Below are 21184 nucleotides of genomic sequence, written 5' to 3'. Positions count from 1 at the left end.
GCATGCGTGGCTCCTGCCAGCCCTGCTCAACTTGTTGCAAAAGGCAACTGGAAAGTCACATGTGAGAAGAGTGGAAAGTACATATGTAACTATTCTTAGTCATGGAATGTATACAATGTCTCTCTGCCCGGTAGTTCTTTCACAAAGCTCCAGAAGGCAGTGAAAATACCTTCAGAATAAACAAATCCTGAAATCGCCCTGTATAAATCACTTGCCAGCTGAAGGAGAGTCCTAGGTTTACAGTTTCACTTGTGTCCTAATGATGGAAAATCTCGAGGGAGAATAAACGACTCGGGAGTCAGTGGCTGTCGGGGGCAAAAAGCAGAAGGTAAATATCTCTATCATTCCATTACCCTGCAGGTAGAAGCTGTCAGTTGCCATCAAAACAAACCCAGACCAGAAACTTGCTGTCTTTGTTTTCTGTTTATCACATAAACCAAAAAGGGGGTTGGGGAGTGGGGGAAAGCCATGATTTAAAAAAAAAATAAAACCAATAACAAACAACAGCAAGGTTCTCACTCATTTTCTGGAATGAGTCTATCTGTTACCGGAGGGCAGAGTTGCCAACATTACATGTTTGGGGAATGACTAAGACCCAGGAAGAGACGCATGCCTTTACTAGATGACAAATCTGTTGAAAACCATGAAAAAAACTGTTTATTTCTAGTGTACAAAATGAAATTAACTGTTGCCTCACTGTGGGATAGTAGAAAGAATCCCAGGCATTGGTGACGAGATCTGTAGTCAACTTTGTAGTCAAGAGTTCTGTATTCAAATCTTGGCTGAGCTTCTTGGTATCTCTGTGATTTGGGGCAAATACTTTGCTCCCAAAATCTCAGTTTCCTTTTCTATTAAACAAGGGAGTTAGGATAGATGATCAGTAAATTCTTTTCCAACTCTAATGTTCTGTGACTTCAATATTTTAGGCTACCATTTCAGCCTCAGGCAAATAATTTGCAACATGTGTTTTTGGGGGGTTTTCTATGTCAGATTACCAGAAGACCCCATCATCCCAGTTCACTTTCATTTGTTCACTTTGACTACAACAATAGCAAGCAAATAATAAGAGGGAAAAACAAAAACAGACAAATAAATTTCAGAGATCTAGATGCAGTGTGACTTTTATTTCCCCATCTTTGTTCATCAATATTCATAAGGAAATCTATGAGATTCAAGAGATTGAGACAGACATAGATGATCTGCCTTGATTCATCTGCAGCTACCTAGACTTGGTAACAATCCATTGATTTCTCTCTTTGTGTCAAGATGGATGGGGAGTCACCCGAGGGACTACTTTTCAAAGATGAGGACTTCTCCTCTGTTCTCTTGAGGCAGCTAAATGTCTTAAGGCAAAAAAGGATCCTGATTGATGTGACTATATGCATTGGGAGCTGTGAAGTACCCTGCCACAGAAATGTCCTGGCCTCCAGCAGCCCTTACTTCCAGGCCATGTTCTGCAGCAACTTCAGAGAGAGTGCTCAAGCCAGAATTGATCTGAAAGGTATCAATGCCAATACTCTACAGGAGATCGTCCTGTACGTGTACTCTGGGGAGGTTCATATCACTGCAGAGAATGTCCTGAACTTGATGGAGGCTGCATCCATGTTGCAATACCTCAGGCTTTTTGAAGCCTGTTCATTATATCTTCAGAAGCAAATGACCCCTAGCAACTGCCTCAGCATGATCAGACTCTCTGACACTTTGAGCTGCGAGAGCCTCAAACAGAAAGCCAGATCAATGGCCCTACGGTGCTTCCCAGAAGTAGCCTTATCGGAAGACTTAAAAGAGCTGTGTCCCTTAGAACTGAGTGAGTACCTGGGAGACGATGCGCTCTGTGGTGAGGAAGAAGAAGTGTTTGAAACATTAATGGTCTGGATCAGGCATGACCTCCAGGCCCGGAAAGAATATATCCAAGAACTGTTCAAGAAAGTCAGGCTCCAATATGTCCACCCAACCTTCTTCTTCCATTTCATCGTCAACGACTCCCTCCTTCAGTCCTCGCCAGCGTGCCAAGCCATCTTGGAGGTGGTGAGGAGACAAGTGTTTTCTTTGTACGGCACCGGGAGCCCAGACCTCAAGCCGCTGTGGCACGTCCCTCGGAGAGATTCTCACCGTGATTTCCTCATCCTCTTGGGAGGGAGAAAAGACAATCAGCAGACCACCAGGGAGGTCCTGCTGTACCATGAGAAGACTGGCCAATGGCGGTGCCTTGCCAAGCTCCCAGCCCGCCTTTACAAAGCCTCCGCCGTCCCCTTGCACAGTAGCGCCTACGTGCTAGGGGGGATGTCTATTGGGGTAGGGAAGAGGCAAGTCAGTCCCAGTGTTTATATCTTCTCCCTGAAACTCAATCAGTGGAGGCTGGGGGAGCCCATGCTGGTGGCCCGATATTCCCATCGAAGTACAGCCTATAAGAACTATATCTTCTCCATTGGAGGAATCGGAGAAAACCAGGAGATAATGAGTTCCATGGAGAGGTACAACAGTATCCATGATGTCTGGGAGAATGTGGCCAGCATGCCAGTAGCTGTCCTTCACCCTGCAGTAGCTGTGAAAGACCAAAGACTCTATCTTTTTGGAGGAGAAGACATTATGCAAAATCCTGTCAGACTCATACAGGTAAACTTAATCTTTAGCAACTTTTGTAGGCATATCTGACATTTATATAGCACTTGCAGGCTCACAGTGCATTTTTCATGTCTTACCTCATTTGAGCCTTACTACTCTGAGGTACCATAAGTGCTAAATATTATCATCCTCATTTTACAAATAAAGAAACTGAGGTTCATAATGACCAAGCGACTTGCTCACATGCACACAACTGGCAAATGTCAGAGATAGAATTAGAATCTAGGTCCCAGCCCAGAATTCTATCTCCAACAACATTTTTCCCCCATTTTCTTTTTTTTTTTTAAGTCCTTACCTTTCATCTTAGAATCAATACTATATATTGGTTCCAAGGCAGAAGAGTGGTAAGGGCTAGGCAATGGGAGTTAAGTGACTTGCCCAGGGTCACACAGCTGGGAAGTGTCTGAGGCCAGATTTGAACCTAGGAATTCCTGTCCCTAGGCCTGGATCTCCATCCAAAGAGTCACCCAGCTGCCCTAGAGGCATCTTTAACCATTGTTTTTCACTCTGTAGAAAGGTCATGCCTTGGCTACCCAGACACAAACTCAGTAGCTAACATTTATATAATATTTTATAGTTGTAAAGTGTTTTACATTCATTATATCTCTTTTTACATACATTATATCCTCATGGTAATCCTGCAAGGTAGGGAATATAAGTATTGTCAGCCCACTTTACAATTGAGACTCTGAAGATGTGAAATGATTCACTCAAATAGCTAGTAAGTGAGAAAGCCAAAACTCAAACCCATGTTCATCATTCTTTTCATCCTAATGACCATCCCTGTTTAACAGTTCACTTAATTGAAAGAGTAAATGAAGCCTTATCAGAGTCCAGGTTGAATTTCCTCCCTTCACCCCTCTCCCCACACCCTTGACCCAGTAAAATATCAGGAATACCTTAAAGTGGAACTGGCATGCATTTGCACTCTGGTCACTTCTCCTGACACCAATCAATAATTCAGAGGGGAAGTGAGCCTATCCTTTTTGGATCAAGGCTTTTGAGGACCCTGGGTATCAGCTGCTGTTGATGATTTGAGGAATCATCAGGTCAGATGAGTTCTCAAAAGCAACAGCTGAGCATGTGGGGGGCCAAGGGGACCCTTTGCATTGCAGGTGAGTTTCTTTGCTAAAAACTGTCATTCTAGTTTCTAAGTTGAATGCTTTCATAGCCACAGAAACACAAGATCTTCTATCCATATCTCCTGGGGGCCCAATCAAGTCAAGAGAATATAAGGCCTTGTTGGTGAACCTATGGCATACATGCCAGAGGGGACTGCTCACCTCCCCCTCTCCGCTGCACCTGAAGACATTCCTCACGTCACCCACCCCTCTGCCCAGCAACCCAAGGGGAGCACTTCTTTCCTCCCCTCTCTGGGGTAAGGCAAGGGGTTCACATGCAGCAGCATGAGGCTGCAGTTCAGGCACTCCATCTCTAAAAGGTTTGCCATCACTGGTCTAGAGCCTTTTGGGAATGGCTGACTCATGGAGAGGCATAGCCAACCCAAACAATAACCAGTAAACCTATCACTATTGGGTCAGGGCAGGAAATGCATAAAAATCACTTTAAAATGCAGAAGCTAAGCTATAGGGATACAAATTGAGCCAAACAAAGTCTCCTTTCTTTGAATCTTGTCTCCTGTTATAGTTAAATTTTTGCTCCTACAACCAATTTCTCACCTTCTATTTAACTCCTTTGGATGTGGGCAATTCAAAGGAGCTCTGGAATCTACCTGGTCTGGCCTAATGATTTGTCTTCATTTGGATCCTATCTGTATTCTGCCCCTCTTCATTAGGAGGGAATTAGGCCCTTCTAACCCTGGTACTATCCCTAATTACCAGTACTGGTGGCAGGAGCATTACAGTGTGATTACAATGTGACTCCAAAGGTGCATAGCCTGTGGCTGACAACATCAGAACCATATCTGAAACTCTTTAGTAGAGGTTTCCAGAGACTCTGAAACTTTGGTGATAGCACAGTCTTCTGAGGAAATGGCTGTTCTGCAAGATGCATGGACCACTCTGAGTAAAGTGAATGGCTGGCTTGGTCTAAGCTGGTGTCACTTTCTCTGATAGTACCTAGAGTCCCCCAGGTTCTTTCTTTCTTCTTTTCTTCTCTCCTTTCTTCCTCCCTCCCTTCCTTTCTTCCTTTTTCTTTCCTTCCTTCCTTTCCTTACCTTCCATCTTAGAATCAATAGTGTGTATTGGTTCCAAGACAGAAGAGTGATAAGGGTTATGTAATGGGGGTAAAGTGAATGGCCCAGGGCCACACAGCTATGAAATGTTTAAGGCCAGATTTGGACCCAGGATCTCCTATTTCTAGGCTTGGCTCTCAATCCACGGAGCCACCCAGCTGCCCTTTCCCTGGTTCTTTCAAGGGATGGGTGGAGGACTTTCCAAGCTTTCTAGTTCATTTGAATCTCCTCCCTTGGGCATTCCCCAAAGTCTAAGGCAATGGAGTTTTCCTGGTAACATGCCAAAAGGGCAAAATGACTTCTGGGTCACTGAAAATAGCCTTCTAATACACAATATTGAGAGGGTCCTTTAGGAATTGAGACATCCCCTATCCCATATGTTTGGACCCAAGATTGCTAGGCAGTGATTTGACTCTAGCCAGAGGAAGGAACTGTAGTAAAATATGCAATTGCTTCTTGACTTTAAGTCAAGCCTCAGCATCAATCCCCTTGCCTTAATGGATCAATTCTCAGAAGATTTGCCCTCTCCCATCTGCAATGAATCAATCTGAAAGGGTGTTGCTACCAACTTACCACACACACACACACACACACACACACACACACACACACGGACTTATACAGAAATGTGTAGACTTCAGTCTACAATGAATGCAGTAGCTGCATTTAGTCACAACTGAAGTCCCCTCTGTTATCATTTTAGCCTAACCCTGGGAATCCATGGAACAATGGGAGACAGTTGGGAAAAAGCAGTGTATACTATATCCAATGCCTCCCTACCACTAGAAGAATGAGACTTCTCATAGAATCATAAATTAAAAACTGTAATCTTGGAATCATAAAGGTCATCTATCCAACCCCATCTTTTACAGATGAGGAAATCAAGGCATTCAAAGTTTAAGTGTCTTGGCCCAAGGACACATAAATGGCAGAGCAAGCTGCTGGATCCAGGTCCTCTTAACTCCAATCCAATACACTTCTCACTCAGCCACACTGCATCTCTCACCCATCCCTGAGCCTAATATCCTTCCCCAAACTTACCTATTTCTTATACTTGATGTCAAACTGCCAAGAACTTGTGGTGTTGCTGGTTCCAGCTCTGCCACCAATTAAAGAGAACTTAAGGGTCTCTGTGAATTTTATGAATTCTATTATGGACCAGAGAGGATAAATATCCTAGACTTCCTATGCTAATCCACTGGTCTGGAAATAGTCTATGAGAATTCATTTCAGATTGGACCAGTTAATGACCAAAGAGACTAAGCCACTATAGATCTGAATGGGAAAACAGCTAGGTGTTCAGTCCAAAGACCTCACTTCTCCCCTCTTCCCAACAGTACCAAAAACTTGTTGGCTGCCTCTATACATTCTAGATAGTATCTACACCTCCCACCCCCCACCCAGGCCTTTGAGATTACTAAACCAGAGCTCCTTTCCCTGTGGCAGAATAATTGATTAGATAGAGACAGGCAGACAGATGGATAGATGGATAGATAGATAGATAGATAGATAGATAGATAGATAGATAGATAGATAGATAGATAGATAGATAGATAGATAGATAGAATGGTCATGAAAGAGAAGTTTTTATGTATTCTATTCAACTGAATAATCACCTTACTTCTAGGAGACCCAATCTCAGCCAGCTGATCTATTCATTCCAGAGAAAGTAGCCCCCTTGGAAATTTTGAAACCTCAAATTATATAGTCAGTTGGAGTCTGAGATGGCATTCTATTTGAAATCTTCCTGATTCTGAGTCCACAACTCAATAATAATAATAGCTAACACATATGTAGCATTGTAGCATTTTGAGATTTGCAAAGCACTTTACATATGTTATCTTATAAGACCTATTTCACCACTACCTGTTACCCTACTATCAGATTTAAAATATCAAATAGAAGAGGTTACGATCACACACAAAAAAATTCTATCTCTGAAGCTTACAGAAGCTTATCTGTATGTGTAGGGGAAATGAATGGAAACCTGCCTGTCACACCTGTATGGACACGGCTTGTTTGTTCATTGCTACTTTTCATTGGCAGAGATTCATGAAATTGGTGTTTCAAGTCTGCTTCAACAGGGAGTGGCAGTTGAGCTCAAAGATGAGTTCATACACATACTCCAGGGAGCCTTCCCAGCACTCAGGATGGACCCAAACCATTTTCACATACCTAATAACAATATCAGCTATTTGCCAAATTGGAGAAATACTGATTTCTTTTTTTTTTTAATTTTTTTAGAAAAATTTTTCCATGGTTACATGATTCATGTTCTTGCTCTCTCTCTCCCCCACTCCCCACCCCTCAGTAACCAACACGCATTTCCACTGGTTTCTTCCTGTGTCGTCAATCAAGACCTATTTCCATATTATTGATAATTGTTCTAGGGTAGTCATTAAGAGTCTACATCCTAATCATGTCCACATCAACCCATGTGTTCAAGCAGTTGTTTTTCTTCTGTGTTTCCACTCCTGTAGTTCTTCCTCTGAATGTAGGTAGTGTTCTTTTTCATAAATCCCTCAGAGTTGTCCTGGGTCATTGCATCGCTGCTAGTACAGAAGTCTATTACATCCTATTTTACCATAGTGTATCAGACTCTGTGCATAATGTTCAATTCCTGGAGGTCATTCCAGTTCACATGGAATTTCTCCAGTTTATTATTCCTTTGAGCACAATAGTATTCCATCACCAGCATATACCACAATTTGTTTAGCCATTCCCCAATTGAAGGGCATACCCTTGTTTTCCAGTTTTTTGCCACCACAAAGAGCGCAGCTATAAATATTTTTGTACATGTCTTTATCTCTTTGGGGTACAAACCCAGCAATGGAAAATTGGAAAACAATATGGGAGAGATTAGGTTTAGATCAACATCTCACACCCTATACCAAGATAAATTCAGAGTGGTGAATGACTTGAATATAAAGAAGGAAACTATAAGAAAATTAGGTGAACACAGAATACTATATTTGTCAGATCTCTGGGAAAGGAAAGATTTTAAAATCAAGCAAGAGTTAGAAAAAATTACAAAATGTAAAATAAATCATTTCAAGTTCATTAAATTAAAAAGGTTTTGTACAAGCAAAAAAAATGCAACTAAAATCAGAAGGGAAACAACAAACTGCGAAAAAATCTTTATAACAAAAAACTCTGACAAAGGTCTAATTACTCAAATATACAAGGAGCTAAATCAGTTGTACAAAAAATCAAGCCATTCTCCAATCGATAAATGGGCAAGGGACATGAATAGGCAATTTTCAGATAAAGAAATCAAAACTATCAATAAGCACATGAGAAAATGTTCTAAATCTCTAATAATTAGAGCAAAGCAAACCAAAGCAACTCTGAGGTATCACCTCACACCCAGCAGATTGGCTAAAATGACAGCAGGGGAGAGTAATGAATGTTGATGGGGATGTGGCAACATTGGGACATTAATGCATTGCTGGTGGAGTTGTGAATTGATCCAACCATTCTGAATGGCAATTTGGAACTATGCCCAAAGAGCGCTAAAAGAATGCCTGCCTTTTGATCCAGAAATACTGATTTCAGAAGGAGGTAATGTTGCTAAAATGTGTAAAAGCTGGCAAAGTATACATCTGGATCACTGCAAAGTAGATTCATCCTGCTGTGGGAGAAAGATCTTTGCCTCCTCAGAAGCTCTACAATGACTCTTCAAATTCATGAACTTTCATCCTAGCTTTATCCCCATGTTCTCCACCTAATAGAACCTCTATTGCTGGTACAATCCAAAAACTTTCTATAAGTATACAACACAGAGGAAGGTTCAACCCAAAGAACTGGCTCACCTCTGTCCTTATCTTGACATGTTGGGAACCATAGAAATCATTCATAATGGAAACCACTCCTCTGCATCTGATGTCATCATATGGGCCATTCATTCTCTTACAGTCCATGCCACCTTACTCTATTCTCCCAACCCAACATAGATGTTGACCAAAAGAAGAAAAGTATACTCACTATACTCTGCTATGCTCTACCATATTATACTATGTTGTACTATTCTAGATGATACTATACTGTTATTGCACTTATTTATCAGTTGATTGATTGGGGGAAAGGGTAGCTCATAGTTAAGGCTGCATTTTCAGTTTAGAGGCATTATCTCAAGGGAGAATGGGATCTCATCATTGTCCATGCTGATTATAATAAACCAAACAATCTTCAGAACTCCCCACCCTCAGACCATCAATGCCACATGGATATATGCTTTATTTTTATTTTTTTAAAAAACCTTACCTTCAAAAAGAAAATTAAAACCCTTATCATCTGTCTTAGAAGTATTGATTCTAAGGCAGAAGAGCAGTAAGGGCTGGACAATGGAGGTTAAGTGACTTGCCCAGAGTCACACAGCTAGGAAATGCCTAAGGCCAGATTTGAACCCAGAACATCCTGTCTGTAGGCCTGGCTCTCAATCCACTGAACCACCTAGCTGCACCCAATTGTGCATTTTTTTTCCAGCAAGTTCAACTTCATTGTTATTCCTGATCACAAAGATTTGTTGGACAAGATACATTATCCTAAACATGGATAAATGGCTTGGCTCCATGGATAAACATGGAATCCTCTGAAAAAGCTTTCTACAGACTAGAAACTTCACAGCATGAAATCTCAGCCAGACCTTTTGAAGCCAGTCCACCAGCAGCTAATCTACCATTTGTCTTGGACAATTCTAATTAGCCCCGGTTTCTTACCCTCCATGAAGGCATTACCACTTCACCTGTGGAAAATATGGTACACATATAGCCATCTGAGAAGTTAGATAGGGCATGGACACAGGTCTGAGAATAAGACATGGATCCAGCGCACAAGAAATATATCCTGGAATTAACAACATCCTTCCATTTATGTCATATCATGGTCTGAAGATCTGATGAGAAATTCTGGGAGGAATGATGTCCAAGACCGCAACCTGATTGACTTAGCCAACTCGTGCCCCTCCATCCTATCAGCATGGCTTGGGGCAAACATTTAGGCAGCTTCTTTGACAAACAAAAGTTTGGGAAAGATGGGTTGGATCCCTCTTCTTCCCCTGACCCACTGGTCTCTAGCCCTGTGTCTTTATTCTTCCATCTGATTTTCTGCTTAAGACTCTATTAACTCTTTAGATTGTATTTTTCCAGAGAAACAATCCTGACTTAACCTTGTCTTTGAATTAACACTTGCTTGAATGCCAATTCAGACCCCATTCATCTAAAGAGAAATTCCCTTCTCCTAGTGGTGGTGCCCTCCCTCAATATTGGCATGTTCAAACCCTTTCCATTAAGTCACCAGTTGAGTCCTCTATTAAAACTGAGTCCTAGAGAATAGAATTGCCTACAAATTTATTGCTCTGAGCTATTTAAGCCTTCTCTTTCCATCACCTGCAATCCTAGCTTCAAGGTGCTTGATAATGGTCAGAGGCAACCAATTCCCTTATTTCCCTCTATTTCTCCATCTCTCTAGTAAATCACCAGTAAGTGGGCAGGCCCTTACAGACCAAGGAAATACTTTACTTTATCTGAGTCATTGGAGAGAATTGACTATATACAGGTAGCCAAATTAACTCTTTCCCAGCCAAAATCTTTCTCCTTCTAGATCTCAAGACTCAATCAATCAATCAACTGTCAATCAGAATTTATTAAGCACCTAATATGTGCCAGGCATTATGCCAGGCATTCTTAGACAACAAAAGCTACACATTGTCTCTGACTTAATGAAGCTTGCATTCTACTATGAGAATAAAGCATTTATTATGAGGGAGTGGTAGCTAAGGAAGGGAGCTTTGGTATGACCAATCCCAGGGATGATATGAGAAATCAGATGAGCAAACCATCATTTCTTTTCCAGTTGCAGTTGATAAATTGATTTGATTACTGTACCCTGAGCAAAAGGGGAAAAGATGGGCAAGCGATAACCCTTGTTTCTCTTCCTAATTCTTCCCTATTTTTATCTTCACTCTTCATGGCATTATATGTCCTAGGATCATATATTTAAAGCTGGAAGAGACATTAAAGGCCATCTAATCCCAAACCCTTTGTTTTACAGATACTTTTTACAGATTTCATAGATTAAAAAAAAAACTTGCCCGAGAACTTGCCAGATAGTAAAGAACCAAACCATGATTTGAACCCAGGTCAGCTGCCTCTAAATCTAGCACAGCTTTTCCATTCTGCTGCCTCTGATCTTCAGCTTACCAAGAACTATTTCCTTGGGAATAATTGTCTCTAAATTTTAACTTTTGAGAAAACAAGTATTTTTAAAGCTCTTTTTCCATCCCTCTCTTTCCCCCAGTTCACACAGAACTGCCTGACAATCTGAAATGGTTGTTCTCTTTCCCTAGTTCCCACACAAGGAAGTCTGTCTGAACCGGTTCTTCATAGGTGCCCTGTCTTAACTTCACTTCCCCCAAATGCTCCCCTCCTACTCTTGGTCTTAACTAACGTAATGCTTGTTTTTCTTATTGCTCATACTTACTGACTCATCATCTATTGTCTAGCCTGCTTTCAGCTAATCCCCAGGCTGATTACTTACCCATTACCAACAGATTTTTACAACCCTCCCTTCGTATAGATGGGGAGAGTCACCCTTGGCCTTCCCCAACCTGTAACCATAGAAGGCAGGTATAATGAGGAATTTTATCACCTATTCATGCCACTCTATGCCTACGTGATGCCATGTGAGACTAAGGGGCACCCTCTCTCCCAACCAACCCATTCTCTTTGGCTGTCCTTCTTACCCTATGCCTGCTACCTTCCCATAGGGAGAGAAAGGGATTTGTGATTTGGTCTTCTACTTCCTCAGCAAGGAAGAATAGAACACAATCTCACTCTGAAAACCTCTGAATCATCCACACTACCCTTTCAAGAATTAAATGATACAATCAAACAAGCCACAGAGCCAAGAAGTATAATACATGTGGCGGTTTTCAGTTGGAGCAATGGGGAAAAAAAAAAAACGTTAAAAGTAGTAGGTTCAGATGCTTTTCTTGGCTGCTTAGTCCTGGCTTTCAAATGGGAATCTCACTCATTCAAACATATTGAAGATGAATGTTTAGAGTTATTTGATGAAGCAGGTTGGGATTTTTAAGCACAACTTTGGGGTTTGGTTTGAGAAACAGGGTATGAGCCTTCAAAAGTTACAAGTGGGGTTTGCTACTCAGATCGGGCATGCAATTTTTTTGTCATATCACCCAGCCTTTGCTCCTGACTCTGCCATTGGGTAATCTTGTTAAGTTTGATAAACTGGATAAGTTCTGGATGGGACAATGTCTGACACTCTGTAGGACCAGAGAACCTCAGAACTGGAAAGGACTTCAGAGGCCATCTACTCTAGTACTTACCTGAATAAGAGTCCCAATTTATGACATACCAGATGAGTGGTCATCTGTCCTCTACTTGAAGTCTTCCCGTGCTAAGGAGTCCACCATACTTCAAGGAAGCCCATTTCCCACTAGATCTAGTTATTAGGAAGTTTTGCCTTTATTTCAAGCTACAATCTACCTCTATTCAATTTCCACCTGTTGTTCCTGCGTCTGCCCTCTAATGCCAAACAAAACATGTATAATTCTTCTGCTTGACAATCCTTCAAATACTAGAAGACATTTATCATGTGCCTGTTAACTCTTCTGTTCTCAAAGCTTAATATTCTTGGTTCCTTAAACTAATCTGCAGAGGACACGATCTCATATGTCTCAGTTCCTTCATTTATAACATAAGGATAATAATAGCACCTACCTCCTAGGGCAGGGGTCCGCAACGTATGGCTCTCTAGCCATATCTGGCTCTTTTGAGGGCCAGATATGGCTCTTTCTGCAGGAGCCATAAAGCCAATTTTTTTTCAGGCGCCGTTACAGGAGTGTGAACTGTGAGTACTGTATGTTCTCACGAAATTACATTTTAAAATATGTGGCATTTGTGGCTCTCACGGCCAAAAAGGTTGCCGACCCCTGTCCTAGGGTTTTGGGGAGGATAAAATGAGATAAAATTTGTAAAGCCCTTTGTAAACCTCAAAGTACTATATAAATGCTGGCAGTTATGATGATGATGATTTCAAGGTCGTCTACTATCTCGGGGACCCTCCCCTAGACATCCCCAAGCTAATTGATGTTCTTCCTAAATGTGGCACTGAGACCTGAACACAACACATCCTAGATATATACAACAGGACTTCCTTAATCTGAAGCCTAGGCCTAAAATTGCTCTAGTTTTTATGGCTTCCACAACTTTACACTGACTCATTTTGAGCTCCTAATCCATTGCAATCCTCTCCATAACTTCCCTGACAGCTTCTATTTGATACCCTCCAACAACAGAGAAGTCATCCTCTTCTGGTAAAGTCCATTTATGTTTAAAAAACTCTGTGATGAAATTTGTCTTTTTTTAACCCAAAATTCGCCTCTCTATCTTCTACCCAGGCTCTTCGTTTTGCCCTCTCAGGAAATGGAATTAGTGTAGTCTCTTTTCCATATATCAGTCCTTGACTATTTATACACAGCTATCATGTTTCTTTCAGTGGTTTACTCCAAGCCTTTTCTCCTACAGGCTAAATTGACACTTCCACTTCCAAGGGGTGGTTAAGATTACTAAGAAAATATTTAATCAAATGAGAATCAAAGGAGGTTACATACATATGCTGTTTTGTAAACCTTGAGGATCTATAAAATTCTATTATTATGATCATTATTATTCTATTCACGAAACTATCCCTAACACACACTCAGAAAAGATAATAGGGTAGCATTATTCACCTGAACAAAATACAATCTAGATTAGCTTTTCCCAAGAGGATTTTCAGGTATTTTTCAAAGATGATTAGCAACACTGAGATCTGGCTTATTGCTTTTTCTTTTCCTCTAATACGTTATTGCTTCCTTGTTTCATTGAATCAACAGACCAAGAGAAACCCCTGGAGGTGCACTCCTACTTTCAGATGGGATCCTCTTTAGACAGTTGAACAAATAAGAACTTATTCTATTAATTTCTCCAAAGAGGGACATTCTACCTCTAATACATTTCCATGCTTAAGTATACTCATATGAGAATTATGAAAATGATAATCCCCAAGTTTCTCTTGAACAGATTATTTTCAATTTAAGGTACTTTGGGGAAGGGCACCTGGCTGGCTCAGTGGATAGAGCATAGGACTTAGAGTAAAGACTTGAGTTCAAATCCAGCCTCAGTATTTACTACTTAAATGCCTCCCTTTCCTCAGCTGCAAAAATGGGGATAACAAAATCACCTAACACTCAGAGTTGTTGTGAGGACGAAAAGAGATAATATTTACAAAGTGTTTAGCACAATGCTTAGCACAAAATAAGTGCTACATAAATGTTACTTATCTTTGTTATTTTAAAAGAAGAAATTCACACAATAAAATTTATATAGGGAATAATTAGTTAATACAGTATTTCCCAACCACTATATTGGGACACTGTAAGCATTATACCTCACAGGTGTGTCTAATAGCAATGAGGAGGAGGATAGCTGACATTTATATGGCACTTTAAGGTTTACAAAAGCCCTTTCCACATATTATCACATCTCTTTAAGGCAGGTGGTATGATTGCTCCTACTTGTCACATGAGGAAATTGAGACTGAGAGAGATTTCAGCTCCATCAGAATTCAGCTTTTATTTTACATGGAGCCATTGCTGAAATATTGCCTTTCTTCTCTTTCTTTTTCCTTTATTCTTTCACTTTCTTCTTCCTTTAGTCAGAGGAATAAACATCCTTAATAAAAGGCAAAACTCCCACTGTTATTTGTAAACAAGAATTAAGAGACTGATTTGGGTTTGGTATGTGGAGGCAGTGTGGTACAATGGAGAGTTGGTTCTCAAGTCAGAGGACCTCCCACTTCTGCTATGGCCTGGGTGATCTTGAGTAGATCATTTTATCACCCTACGCTTCCATTTCCTAATCTAGAAAACGAAAGAACTGAGCTAAATGTCTTCTGAGATCCCATCCAGGTACAGATCAATGAAACCGTAAGGGAAAGATCCCCTACCAATTTTTTTTCAGTCATTTCAGTTGTGTCCAACTCTTTGTGTTCCCATTTGGGGTTTTCTTAGTAAAAATACTAGAGTGGTTTGCCATTTCCTTCTCCAGTTCATTTTATAGATGAAGAAACTGAGGCAAACAGAGCGAAGTGTCTTGCTCAAGGTTACATAGCTACTAAGTGTCTGAGGGCAGATTTGAACCCAGATTTTCCTGACTCCAGGACCTGTACTCTATCCACTGTACCAACTCCTTGCCCCTCCTACTAATTAGAGCTACCCCAAAAGTGGAGTGGGCTGCCTCAGGAAGTGAAGGGTTCCTGTTCACAAAAGGTTTCCAAGATAAGATTGGATGCTCATTTACTGTGGGTTGTGTAATGAAGATTCTCATTCAAGCATAAGCTAAATTAAATGACCTCTTTGGTACCTTCAAACTCTCAGATTCTGATTCTGTGCTAAATGGCTCAAAGGGCCACCTCACCTGTTCCAAATGAAATAAGTAGAACTCAGACCCTTTTCTCTTGCCTTCAAGGTATATTGAAAAGTGGGAGATATATAGCATTAAACTGATGGGGAAAAAAAGGTCTAGAAGGTATAATGTCTCTATGTGTTCTATTAGAGGGGAGTACATTAAAAACTCTGAGAGCCAACATGCTGTAGAGCCATGGTGGCAAACAATGGCACGTGTGCCAGAGGGGGCACTCAGAGTCCTCTCTGTGAGCATGTGTGTTGTCACCCCAGCACAGAATTCACCAGATTTCATTACTAGAATGTCAGAGGGATGGGGGTGGGTATCCAGGCTGCTCCCCTCCCCCTTGCCTGAGAACATTTCTCACATCACCTGACCTTCTAAAAGGTTCACCATCACTAGTGTAGAGGGAAGGAAGGATGTGGAGTCAGGGGTGTGACCCTGGGCCAGTCATTTCCTCCCTATAAAGGAGAGAGAGAGAGACAGAGACAGAGACAGAGAGAGACAGACAGACAGACAGACAGACAGAGAGAGGGGGGAGGGAGAGACAGAGAAAGGGGGAGAGAGAGAGAGGGAGGGAGGAAGAGGGAGAGAGAGGGGAGGGAAAGAGAGGGGGGGAGGGAGAAGGAGAAGAAAGGGAGAGGGAAAGGGAGACAGACAGCCAGAGACAGAGAGACAGAAAAAGGGAAAGAAAGGGCGGAGAAAGAGATGGATGGATAGATGCATAGAGAGATGAATAGACAGAGATAAAGATGGAAAGTGTGAGATAGTGACGGATAAAGAGATGATAAGAAAGAGAGATGGATGCATACACAAGAAAAGAGGTGGATAGGTAGGTAGATAGAAAGACAGAGCATTTATTAAGCACTTGCTATATAGACTATGCTAAGTGCTATAGATAGAAAATCTCCCAAAAAGTACAGGTAAAAAGAAAGATGGTTCTCCTTCTGAAGGATCTTACATTCTAATGGGGGGATCCAATACCCAAAAAGGAGCTGAAAAAGTTAGGCTGGGGAAAGAAGGTGTAAAAAGCCAGAGAATAAGAAGAGTCAGGAAGGAAGTGAGTATGACTGGCTTGGGTACTACCTCACCAGAGAGACAGAAACAAATACATCTCTAGAGTGAGAGAAAAACTGGGGTAGAAGCAGAAAAGGGAGTCGATAATGGAGCTGGCATCTAAATCTATGTCTGTACTCGATTTGGAAGATTGGGGTTTAAGCCCTCTCTCTCTGATACTTACCATTTATATAACCCACAAGTTCCCAGGTAGTGGTCCGCCAAATTTTAAAAACAAAAGAGTTGAACTATGTGTGATCCAGGTCTCAAACCTATGAACATCTTATTATGCAGAAATGTTGGACTAATTTAGAAAACTCTTGGCCACATCAAGATTAAACTTTGAGTATCATGGGATCAATCTAGAATCAAATTACCCTCCATTCTTTTCTTCTGGATAAAGAATATACTTTAATGACTTAAAAACAATGCTGTGCTCTGATTACTCTGACCCTGCTATATTCTCTTACAGGTTTACCATATTTCCAGAAACACATGGTTCAGAATGGAGACCAGAATGATCAAGAATGTCTGTGCTCCAGCAGTGGTGCTCAGGGGCCAAATCATCATTGTTGGAGGTTAGTTTGCATGAAGGATGACCACATTTGGATATAAACCTGGAAGTGCCATTAGAGAAGAGAAACTAAAAGGAGTCTGCCGTTCTGAAATTAGGAAGAGCACTCGTCTTGAAATCCCAACTCTGACACTCACTACCTAAAGGACTTTGGGCAAGTCCCCTCACCTCTCTCAGCCTCAGTTCCCTCATCTATATCATGAAGATAGCAATCCTAGCATCATTTACCTCCAATTACTGTCCTGAAGCAAGTACTTTGTAAACCTTAAGTGCCATTTATGTTCATTTGTTTAGTTTGTGTTTCTGTTGTTTTTTTTTTAATTGATTTCTCTCTTATTGGAATAAGAAGCAATCCGAAAGAAGATTCATTATCCTTTCTTTATTCAATTTCATTAAGGAGAGAATACCAACCCCTTCTTCTTGAGCAGATTTAAATACGTCAGAGCTAAAGAGATAATGTCCTGACCTTAAGTTACCAAGGCTTTGGCATCAAGTACTGGGTTTACTGCATCCAGTGGCCAGAAATGAGAACTTGATAGCAATCATCCCAATTCACTTAAGACTTTTAGCATTGACCTGGTGCCTGCAGCCTGTACTCTTCTAGGTGACATATTTTGTCAATCGGATAGCATATGCTGCACATTGCTGGGCTATGAACTGTGGCTCTTGCCCCTTGAGAGCTGACATTTTAGAGAAGAAAAAAAGAAACCAAAATTGTTCACTGGCCATTCGAGCTCCTTAAAGCCCTTATCAGATGGAGAGCATTCCATGCTATGAAGGGTTTGGAATAGGTGATCTCTAAGGTACCTTCCAGCAATTAGTCCTAGGATGCATGTAATTTCCCTTCTGTTATTCAGTTGTTTTCAGGCATGTCCAAAGCTCTGTGACCCCATTTGGGGCTTTCTCAGCAAAGATACTACAGAGGCATGCCATTTTCTTCCCCAGCTCATTTTACAGATGAGAAAACTGAGGGCAAAGGAAACAGGGCTTGTGACTTGCTGTGAGGGTCACACAGCCAGTAAATGTCTGAAGCTGGATTTGAACTCATAAAGATGAGTCTTCGTGATCATCCTCTATCTACTGCGCCACCTGGCTGCACCCATATTGTTTTCCTATCCTCTCTCAATGTTCCATCTAGACTGGCCTGCAGCATTCCATCTCCATCCCTTGCCTTCTTGCTTTTGCATAGGCTATTCCCCAAAGCTGGAATGGATTCAGATTTACAGAATTCCAGAATTAGGAGGACCCTTAAGGATCATCCTATATAGCTCATGTCCCTAAAAGAACCCACCTTGCAAACCACCTGACAAATGGTTATCCAGATTTTCCTCAAAGATCTCCAAGGATGGGGAACTCACTATCTCCTGAGGCAGGTTATTCTATGTTGAACTAGCTCTAATTGTTAGGAAATGCTATATATAATGCCTAAATTTGCCCTTTTTTCAGCCTTTAATCTTGACTTCTAATTCTGTCTTCTTGGGCTAAACAGAACAAGTCTAATCTATCTTCTACATGCCAGCCTTTTAGTATTGAAGAGATTAGGTCCGCTCTAAGTCTTTTCTTTCCCAGGCTAGCTACTCCTATTCCATTCTGTCAGTTCTCATACTCCACAAGCTTAAGTCCCTCCACCATTCTAGTTGCCTTGTCTGAACAATCCCTGGCTTATCAATGACCTTCCTAAAATGTGATGATCAGAATTGAATACAATATTCCAATTTGTGGTCTGTATGTACTGAATACCATACAATGGGGCTATCATCTCCTTACTCTAGGAAGATATTCTTTTTTTTTAAACCCTTGCCTTCCATTTTGGAATCAATAGTGTATATTGGCTCCAAGCAGAAGAATGGTAAGGGCTAGGCAATGGGGGTCAAGTGACTTTCCCAAGGTCACACAACTAAGAAGTGTCTGAGACCAGATTTGAACCCAGAGTCTCCCACCTCTAGGTCTGGCACTCAATCCACCTAGCTGCCCTTTCCCCTGCAAAATATTCTCTTGCTGTTCAAGTACAGTCTCGTAATCTATTAGCTTTATTGGCTATTTAGAGGCAGCATAGGGTGAAAGATAAATAGCTGGACTTGGACTCAAAAAAACCTAGATTCAAATCCCACCTCTGATCCCTGTTGGATTAGGGTCCTAGGCATATTTGCTTAAGCTCTCAGTATCCCAGGCAATTCTATAAACCTTTAAATTGAAGAGAAGTTGTCATTCTACGTTGATAGAGGAAGTTCTCTCACAGGGGAGCTCCCTACACAAATAAAACCAGAGAGCTACGCCAAAAGAATAAAATTATGTTATTGACTCAAATTGCATTTATAGCCCTCTAAGACCCCATAGAGCTTTTTCAAACTGCCAACTAACTTTCTCATGTGTACTTTTTGAAGTCCATTTCTTAATTGCAAATATAAGACTCTATGTTTTTCCCAATTGAATTTCAGCTTCATAGGTTCAGCCCAATGTTCTAGTCTGTCAGGACAATTTGGGACTCTAACTGTGTCTACTGTGGTAGCCACATCTCCCAACTCTGGGTCAGGTGCACATGTGGCGAGCTTGCTGTCTCTGCCTTCATCTACGTCAACGATAAAAGTGTTGAACAAGACCGGTCTGAGCGCGTTGCTGATGGTAACAATGCATTCCTCTATTCTCAGGTTATACAAGGAGGCTCCTTGCTTATGACCCTCAAGCCAACAAATTTGTAAAGTGTGCTGACATGAAAGATAGGAGGATGCACCACGGGGCCACAGTGATTGGGGACAAGCTCTACGTGACTGGAGGCCGTCGGCTCACCATAGAGAGCAACATTGAAGACTCAGACTCGTTTGATTGCTATGACCCAGAGACAGATTCTTGGACCTCCCAGGGGAGACTACCGCACAAACTTTTTGATCATGGGTGCCTCACTCTCCAGTGCCTACCTTATCCTTCAGAATCTCCCTAAAGAAAGCAGAAGGACTATGGATGGAAAGGAGGATGAAGGAGGTTCAGAAGGATCCTTATACTAAACATCTAAGCTCACAGCATGAAAAGGGGCTATTTTGGGGTTCTTCTGAACCTCTCACTTCTATGTATATGGTCTGGACCTGAAAAGGTTCAGGCTGATAGAGATGATAGTGTGATAAATTTGGAGACTGGAAGACCTGGATTCAAATTCCTTCTCTGACACATACTAGCCATGAGGCCATGGACAAACCATTTGATTCTCTAAGATGAGTTACAGATGAGTTCCTGATCTGTGGCACGAGGGGTAAAGGAGTTTCCCCACCAAGAGCTTCCTATATATTAATTAAATCACTCTATGTCCATAATATAGCAGAACTCCAGAGGGCATAAAGAGGCCTTGGGGAACAGTGAAAAGAAGGCTGGACTTCAAGTCCTTTAGTGTTGGTATCGTCTTCTATAAAATGGGGGAAATAATACCTATGGCATTTTCCTCACTGAGCTATTATGGGGATAAAATGAGACAATGTGTGCAATGCGTTGTGCAAACCTTAAAGCACCATACAAAAGCTAGCTCTTATTATTAGATTAGATGATCTCTAAGGTCCCCTCCAGCTTGAAATCCTATGAACCCAGGAATAACATTTGCTGGTACCAACTGATGTTTTCCTCCAGCCTAGCATGAACTGTAACCTTTTGATTAAAATCAGTATTTTCTTTTGGAATCATGCTAGGAGAATTGTTTTTTTTTGGGGGGGTGGAGGAGAGAGCCAACAAGTTCTTTAGGAGGTTAACTAACACAGCTCTCTCCTTTATGCTAAGAATACGGGCTATTTCTAGAACCCCTTTCATCTTCATGAGCTTTACAAATTGGCAACATGACTCAGGGTGTGAGTGGGAGAGTAAACCCAGGTCTGGAAATTACGCCCCTCTGACACTTTCTTACTTTGCCTGCTGTAGCGTCGCTTCTCTATTCAGGGCTAAAACTTCCTGTCAATCCAGAGGGGCAGGAGGAAGGTCTGGGAGAAGGGATGCCCGGCTGCCGCCCACTGTTTTGACTACAAAAGTATTTGATTAAATTTTTCACGTGTCAGTGTGTTCTTTAGAGTCTGCCCTTGGCTTGAGTCTTCCTAAATTATGGTATAGGGATGCCATATGGTACTGGGAAAAGAATGTTGGATCTAGTAAGAAGATCAGATTTAGAACTGGAAGAGACCTTAGAAGCCGTCAAGTCCAATCCCCTCATTTTGCAGGTAAGAATACTGAGACCCCTGGAAGTCAAATGACTGACCCTAGATTTTGTAGCCAGTGAATATCTGAAGCAGGATTTGA

General features: G+C 41.4%; 1 protein-coding gene across 1 annotated transcript; it reads left to right on the top strand.

The window, feature by feature from the left end:
- The first annotated feature begins 234 nt into the window (after positions 1-234).
- Positions 235-20942, top strand: KLHL38 (kelch like family member 38). The gene is made up of 4 exons (XM_044669022.1): positions 235-328; positions 1267-2616; positions 16814-16919; positions 19564-20942. Exons 2-4 carry the CDS (start codon positions 1267-1269, stop codon positions 19851-19853), a joined length of 1746 nt encoding a protein of 581 aa, XP_044524957.1. The 5' UTR covers positions 235-328; the 3' UTR covers positions 19854-20942.
- Positions 20943-21184: the final 242 nt, after the last annotated feature.

Source organism: Gracilinanus agilis, chromosome 1, assembly GCF_016433145.1.
Source record: "Gracilinanus agilis isolate LMUSP501 chromosome 1, AgileGrace, whole genome shotgun sequence".
Classification (NCBI taxonomy): Eukaryota; Metazoa; Chordata; class Mammalia; order Didelphimorphia; family Didelphidae; genus Gracilinanus; species Gracilinanus agilis.
Note: the sequence above shows the minus strand (reverse complement) of the source record. Positions and strands in the feature narration are given on the sequence as shown.

What these genes read in the sequence shown, in the direction of transcription:
- KLHL38 (XM_044669022.1), top strand. Translation starts at nt 1,267, where the DNA reads ATGGATGGGGAGTCACCCGAGGGACTACTTTTCAAAGATGAGGACTTC. An exon ending in ATCCTGTCAGACTCATACAG is followed by an intron (nt 2,617 to 16,813) that starts GTAAACTTAATC and finishes ATTCTCTTACAG; the next exon opens with GTTTACCATATTTCCAGAAA. An exon ending in CCAAATCATCATTGTTGGAG is followed by an intron (nt 16,920 to 19,563) that starts GTTAGTTTGCAT and finishes CTCTATTCTCAG; the next exon opens with GTTATACAAGGAGGCTCCTT.